Source organism: Cajanus cajan, chromosome 4 (assembly GCF_000230855.2).
Source record: "Cajanus cajan strain Asha chromosome 4, NIPB_CcT2T_4, whole genome shotgun sequence".
NCBI classification, from domain to species: domain Eukaryota; kingdom Viridiplantae; phylum Streptophyta; class Magnoliopsida; order Fabales; family Fabaceae; genus Cajanus; species Cajanus cajan.
The window spans coordinates 14,112,440-14,120,107 of record NC_138520.1 but is presented as its reverse complement, the minus strand read 5'-3'; the positions used below and the strand labels follow the sequence as shown (position 1 = coordinate 14,120,107).

Here is a 7,668-nt window from a genome sequence, read left to right as displayed (position 1 = left end):
CACTTCGAGCCTTTTCGCCTTCTACGCTCAAGGCTGGAGGACAAGTGGACCGTCGTGGCCCTAGGCCGAGAGTGGACCGTCATCGTCCTAGGCCGAGTATCTTCTCGGAAGGAGTGAATCATGGCGCCCCAAACCGAGTAGATTCTCGGAAGCTGAGAACTAACTCGACTAACATACCGTCTAGGAAAAATCCCGACTAGACCCTCTACTCGTCCAATATCTGACGGTACTATCACAAGGTGTGGCAACTCGGCTCCAATCTCGGTTACATGCACCCGAGAGGAAATTCGCCACTAAGCGAAGGGACATCTCGAATCACACTTCGAGCCTTTTCGCCTTCTACGCTCAAGGCTGGAGGACAAGTGGACCGTCGTGGCCCTAGGCCGAGAGGGGACCGTCATCGTCCTAGGCCGAGTATCTTCTCGGAAGGAGTGAATCATGGCGCCCCAAACCGAGTAGCTTCTCGGAAGCTGAGAACTAACTCGACTAACATACCGTCTAGGAAAAATCCCGATTAGACCCTCTACTCGTCCAATATCTGACGGTACTATCACAAGGTGTGGCAACTCGGCTCCAATCTCGGTTACATGCACCCGAGAGGAAACTCGCCACTTTCCCGATAGGTCTCCTTGTGAAGGCACTCTCGGTAAAATACCGACTTGACTAACAACCACCCACTCCCACGACCTCAGGATAAGAGCGGTTAAGGAGAATCCCGAAAATCGCGGGGTCCACGAAGCCCATAAACACAAAAGTATAAAACCCAAAACCCTAGAGCTAGGAGGACAGATTACACTTTTGAATGCTCTGGCTCTGAGGCACGATCTAGGAAAAAACCCTAGTCCACCTTTTGGCCGGAACAATTTTATTAATAAATCTTATTTATTTTTATATCATTTTACTTAATGTTATCTCACTTTCATATTTTTTCTTTTAAATTTAGAGGTATTAAATATTTTTATTTTATAATTAAAATACAAAAACTATATAGTTAAAATACAAAAGAATAAAAATACAATTTAACTTGAATATTTTGACGCTCTTTTTATAAAATCCTGATAATCGTTAAATTCACGAAACTTATTTCCAATTTTTAAAATCTTAATCGGATGTGACAATACTTTTTATAAAAAAAAAATTAAAATCTTTTAAAACCTTAATTAATTCATTACGCCCCTGAAATTATGAAATGCTTCTCTTTTCCCTTATCCAATTAGTGTCACCCACCGCAGCAGATGGCTAGATGCAGTTGTGTCACCACGTCATTTGGAATCAATTATGTTTGCCGCATAGTTGCATACACCTCACTGAGTCATGAGATTCACGCTTTATCCTATTAAAATGGATAAAATATTCTCCATTCAACTCACAATAAAAACAAAATGCAAATAAAAGACACAATCTCTCCCGAATGCTCCGACAATCCCACGATAGATCATGAACAAAACAAAACTCATCCTTCAATTCATCTACTCATGGGTCAGCATATATATGAAATACAAGTGTCAACCATAGTTCAATTATCTGAAGATTTATTCATAAATAATTTGTAAGAGTAATATTGTATGTTAAAAAAATATAGAATCATCCTCTAAATTAATAATAAAATGACATTATTTATTTACGTAAGAATAATAGTAGTTGAAGAACTTTTAATAATATAAACTCTAAAAGAATTTAACGATCAATTTAACTTAAAATATTTAAAAGTGAGAAAAATATGCTCTGTTACTAGTTTCCTTTCTTCTTATTTATATAAATCTTATATTTAAATAAGAATCTTTGATACTAATTTTTTTGGAATATGTGTAGATCTCTTTTTATAAAGAATGTATGAATCGTATTTATAATTATAATCAAATTAAAATTCACGGGAATTATAACTTTGACTAGTTTTACCATAATTTACTTGTTAATACATTAATAATTAGTCCTAAAATTCGAGTTACTCGATTGAATGAGAACCAAGAAAATATGTACTTTTTGATTTACTTATCTGATTAGAGATTTGGAGAGTACATAACCCTCTTGACTCAGTATTAACAACGTGAAGAGTCATTGATTGACTGGGATCAATTGAAGATCAAGAGAGTACATTTTTAATGAAATATGTTACAAAAAGAAATATGTGAAATACCCGCTGTGACGAAGCCAGTTCTCACCCGCCACCAATGAATGAAGCCTGAGCTGTGACGTTTGTTTCCTCTAACTGTTACAACTGTCACGTGCCCCTTGCACGTTGCACCGTCACACATGACACAGCATCTATCTCTTACGCGTTACGCGCGCTTGCCCATTCATGAATTCAACTACTGCCACGAACACGGAGCAACCTTGTCTAAATATTCTTTTTTTTTCCTTTTAAAAACAAAATATTTCCGTTTTCAACGGACAAAATTATTAAATTGTCTAAATATTTATATTAAATTATACTTTTAATTATCATTTTTTTATCTTATTTATATTATATTTTATTATTTTTATGAAATAAAAATAAAATATATTTCGAATATTATTAAATTTTAATTCTCATACCATTTAATTAATATCATATCATAATTAATGTTATAATTTTAATAATTAATAGATAAATATTTAATAAAATAATTACAATTGCCCATTTAATAAAATTAAAGAATTAAAAATATAAAATTAAAAATAATGAGATAAAAATTAGGAATCGAATATTATAAAAATAAAAAGTATAACTTAGTTTAAAATTTAAAAAAAAGTTGAATATATCTCCTATCTAATTGCTTATGTAGTAAATACTATAGTATTAAAAAAGTTGGAAAGTTTTGAGATGCCCAAATAAGCTTCGCCATTGTTGCAGAATATTCCAGGTAATGTGAAAATACTCGTTCATTACGTGCCTTAGTTTTTGATAAAAAAAAAATAAAAATTAAAGAACGCAATGAACGAGTTTTAATATATGGTAGCTACGATAGCTTCAGTTTTTGTTAAAAATATTTAATTCCGCCATTACAGTGTATTACGGTCGAACGTTTCATACTGTATTGGAATACCGATTATATATTTATATTTTCTAATTAATTTTTTAAATTATTAAATAAATATATTTTTTAAAATATGTAATTTACATAATTTATTTTACAGAAACTTACATAAATTTTTAACAATAACTTATAACTTTTGTAAGTTTTTAAACTGAGTCAATAAATTATATAAAATTCTCGCAAAATCAATTTCTTGCGTTAGAATAGTAGATTGAAATATAATTTAATTCTTGTAAAGTTAAGATTTTTTACCTATATATTATTTAATTACCTTTTCTTTAGTCGATGCGGGATTTGAATTTTTTTTCTAATGCATACTCTCATATTCAACATTACTCCTTCTGTTTATTTTCATAGTCGTTTTGTCAAATTTTGTTGTTTTTTTTTTCATTGTCAATTTTATAAAACTAATAACTTATTAATTTTTTTTTCATTTTTACTCTTGATAATTAATGCATGTTTACTAAACAATGTGTCTATTCATTTTTTAATGTACTTATTTCTTCTCCAACTACCTAAAGAGTATAACAGGAAAATATGTAATAAATACTTTAAAAAATTAAAATATCAATCATTGTCTTAATTCTTGTGCATAACCTTAAAGATAATAAAAAAAAATAAAGGGAGTATTAAGCTTAGTACGTGAATAAATGGTGAGTTGTTCTTTTTAACTATCTAGGATACGTGATCCTTTTTAATGATCTAGGATAATTCTAATATCATTTTAGAACAATAAATTTAAGTCTAATTCAATCTTACAAAATCGATTTGTAAGATAAGGATTATTTTTCTCTTACAAACTAACTATCTTCTTATTGGATTTTATTGAATAATGTAAATTAAAGTAAACAAATAAATTAATTTGCAATTAAAATAATAAATTAATTGGCCTTTAAAATTTTGAAGAATTATTGAGGAAAGGAAAATAAAATGAAAAGACTAAAGAAGAAAAGAAGAGGAATGTTGAAAGGGTGAAGGGTCCAAGTGCAATTGTAAAGCGACGTGGTGGATGGAGAGAGAGAGAAAGAGAAAGGAGGATGAGAAAACAAGGAAAGAGAGTGAGGGCAGGCTAGGCTCCCAAATGGAATATCCAATCGCATATGACATAAGTAGAGAATATTCGCGGGGAGATCCGTTGGGTGATTTTTAGTGCAACAATAGCAATAAATAGCGCACCAAACCATAACCGACCCTAAAATCTCATCACCCTCGCAACACGCGCAAACCTGCACCTTTCTCACAACCCTCTTTTCCTTCTCTCTCTCTCTCCATCACTTTCTCTCTCATCTCCGCCCAAATGGCTCTCAAGGCCGTCCATGTCACCGACGTCCCCTCCCTCGACCTCGTCCCGGAGAATCCCTCTCTCGCCCTCTGCTCCACCCGCTTCCCCAACGGTACCATTCCAACGCCTTTTCTTTTTTTAATTAATTAACTTCATTTCATTATTATTAATTATTAATCATTAATTATTTATGTGCAGAAGTGGAAATGAGTCGAAGTGGGTTCAAGATGCCAAAGTTCGTGGTCATCGGACACAGGGGTCATGGCATGAACGTCTTGCAGTCTTCAGATCGAAGAATGAGAGCCATCAAGGAAAATACCATCGTGTCCTTCAACGCTGCCGCCAACTTCCCTATCGATTACATCGAATTCGACGTTCAGGTAAAGACGATATTCCACCGACGTCTTTTTCTTCTTCTTCTTCTTCCACGTCGCTGCGTTGCGTACGCGCACCTTTACGTTGCTTTCTTCTTTTCCTTTTCCGGTTTCCGACTTTGCCCTCGTGGCGTTTCCGTAAATAAGTCGCGTTTCGTGGGCCTTTTTGAAAATGAAAAGAAATGATTTCGTGTGTTGAATGAGGACCCGTACTGATCGGCTACTTGCTTTTGTTTTTTTTTTTTTCTTTATAAAAATTGAAGAAAAAGAGACCGAACAAAAAAAGTTAAAGCAAAATGCACGTGTGGTACTTTTTTGTAGGTGACGAAAGATGACTACCCAGTCATTTTCCACGACGACTTGATCCTCACGGAGGAGAATGTGAGTTCCTTTTTGCTGGCTTGTTTTGAAAGTTTCTTGACTTTGAGTTATTATTGTTATTATTATTATTGAAAGTGTGATGGGGTTTGTTGTAGGGTACTGTGTCGGGTAAGAGAATCACGGAGCTGAGTCTGTCTGAGTTTCTTTCCTATGGGCCTCAAAGTGAGGCCTCAAAGGAGGGAAAGGTTTTGCTCAGAAAGAAAGATGGGAAGGTGATGCAGTGGGACGTTGAAAAAGATGATTCGCTATGTACTCTTGAAGAAGCTTTTGTCAAGGTGGCACCCACTATTGGTTTTAACATTGAGTTGAAATTCGATGACCACATTGTCTATGAACAAGATTATCTCGTCCATGTCCTTCAGGCCGTCTTGAAGGTACAAAGAATGTCTCAACTTTAATTATACGGTCCAATTTTTTATTTTACACGTAATTCTCTTTATTTGTAAAGTTTCAACTTTGGTCCCTCACTGATTTAATTGTGCATGTATTTCCGTTAATTGCACGAGTAGAATATTGGAAAGTGAAATTTGTGAAAAAAAAACAAAACAAGGGGATTCATTGAATTCATGGAATGACAATAGTAAGGAATTAATTAAGAATGTAATTATCCCTTCATTTTAATTAAGTTTAATTACTCTTTGGTACATATACGGATTTTACCTTTTAATTTTTATAATTAAAAATATTTTATTTTAGTTTTTTTTTTATATATATATATTTTTGTTTCATTTAATTTCTATAGTTGCATTAAATTTACCTTTAACCTTTATAAAATAAATGACAGGGACTTAAAAGACTTAAAATGAATAAATCTGATATCTAAAAGAATTAAAATAGAATGGTTTTAATTATAGATACTTAAAATTATTTATTTCTGAGGTTACTGCTCTTGATGCTTGGCCTATTATGATTATGATCTTGATGACTAATGTGTTGTAACTTGATGAACTTTGATTGTGGAACAGGTTGTGTTTGACTATGCCAAGGATAGGCCTATTATCTTCTCGACATTCCAGCCAGATGCAGCAATGCTTATTCGGAAATTGCAAAACAATTACCCTGTTAGTTCTCTGAGCCATTTTAGTTGTGTGAGAGATTTGGAGGGAGCGAAGTTGTTCCTTGGTTATTTTGTTGCCTTAACTTGAGATTCTAATGTGGTGGTTAATTTGTTTGGAACCAGGTGTTTTTCTTGACAAATGGAGGATGTGAGGTCTATGAAGATGTGAGGAGAAACTCATTGGAGGAGGCTATGAAGCTCTGTGTGGAGAATGGATTGGAAGGAATTGTCTCTGAGATTAAAGGAATATTTAGAAATCCTGGAGCAGTAACCAAGATCAAGGAAGCAAAGCTTGGTCTCCTTTCTTATGGCAAATTAAAGTATGTGCACTTTTTATTGTTGGCTAATTTTTCTAATTGTTGGATGAAATTAAATTAATGTTTTGGCTGATGATTATATTTGGCATTACAGCAATGTTTCAGAAGCAGTTTACGTGCAACATTTAATGGGAATCGATGGGGTAATAGTGGATTTGGTTCAAGAAATAACCGAGGCAGTTGAGGAGATGATAAAGCCAACAAAGGGTAGTGATGGAGGAGAGGGTTTGACTGAGGGTAGTGAGAAGGTGCAGGAGGTGAACACAAAGCCTCAATTTTCGCAGCAGGAACTGTCCTTCCTTTTAAAGCTCATTCCACAGTTGATACAGATGTAAACACAGCCATTTTAAATGACCTTTCAGATAATACTGCTAGTGTAGGAGTCCTGGTTCCTTGCGTGAAAATTTTACATAAATAATATTTTTTAAAAGAAAAAATACAAAAATGACACCTGTGCAAGTTTATTTACCAAAGTAGAACGGTTTACAGTTTATGGTCAGAATTCGGTTTCTCGGGAACCGAATTCTGACCTTTAATATTTTTTTTCTTTCTTCTTTATCTTCTCAGAATTCGGTTCCTGGGGAACCGAATTCTGAGTTGTTTATATATATATATATATATATATTTTTGCGCGTTTGGATCCAGATTGGGCAAATTTTGTAAGTGGAACGGCCTGTTCCGAAAGCAGAACGGGTCGTTCTGCGTAAAGACAAAGTTATTTTTTTGAAATGAAAACGGGCTAAAAACGGGCCGTTCTCGAATAGAACTTTTAACGTTTTTTTGAATCTGGAACGGCTTTGGAACGACCCGTTCCAGAACACGTCTTTAAGAATTAAAAATTGGTTTGGAACGGGCCGTTCTGGTTTTGGAACGGCCCGTTCTGGGTAAACAGTAGATTGGGCAAATTTTGTAAGTGGAACGGCCCGTTCCGAAAGCAGAATGGGTCGTTCTGCGTAAAGACAAAGTTATTTTTTTGAAATGAAAACGGGCTAAAAACGGACCGTTCTCGAATAGAACTTTTAACGTTTTTTTTGAATCTGGAATGGCCTTGGAACGACCCGTTCCAGAACATGTCTTTAGGAATTAAAAATTGGTTTGGAACGGGCCGTTCTGGTTTTGGAACGGCCCGTTCTGGGTAAACAGTAAAAAGTGGTGCCACCAATTAAAAAAATAAAATACATAAAATACATAGGGAAAAAAATAAAAAATAAAATAAAAAAAATACAGAAAAGATAAATAT

At 34.1% G+C, this 7,668-nt stretch overlaps 1 protein-coding gene across 2 annotated transcripts; it reads left to right on the top strand.

Moving 5' to 3' along the window:
* Positions 1-4,199: 4,199 nt before the first annotated feature.
* Positions 4,200-6,873, top strand: LOC109815327 (glycerophosphodiester phosphodiesterase GDPD1, chloroplastic). Of its 2 annotated transcripts, none has more exons than XM_020380025.3 (7): positions 4,200-4,411; positions 4,501-4,679; positions 4,995-5,054; positions 5,150-5,428; positions 6,020-6,115; positions 6,235-6,431; positions 6,523-6,873. In XM_020380025.3, the coding sequence occupies exons 1-7, from the start codon at positions 4,315-4,317 to the stop codon at positions 6,761-6,763; spliced, it is 1,149 nt and encodes a 382-aa protein (XP_020235614.1). In that variant the 5' UTR covers positions 4,200-4,314; the 3' UTR covers positions 6,764-6,873. The 2 variants fall into 2 exon arrangements, with proteins under 2 accessions (XP_020235614.1, XP_020235613.1); XM_020380024.3 differs by having other exon boundaries at positions 4,498-4,679.
* The last annotated feature ends 795 nt before the right edge of the window (positions 6,874-7,668 follow it).

What these genes read in the sequence shown, in the direction of transcription:
- LOC109815327 (XM_020380024.3), top strand. Translation starts at nt 4,315, where the DNA reads ATGGCTCTCAAGGCCGTCCATGTCACCGACGTCCCCTCCCTCGACCTC. An exon ending in ACATCGAATTCGACGTTCAG is followed by an intron (nt 4,680 to 4,994) that starts GTAAAGACGATA and finishes ACTTTTTTGTAG; the next exon opens with GTGACGAAAGATGACTACCC. An exon ending in TCCTTCAGGCCGTCTTGAAG is followed by an intron (nt 5,429 to 6,019) that starts GTACAAAGAATG and finishes ATTGTGGAACAG; the next exon opens with GTTGTGTTTGACTATGCCAA.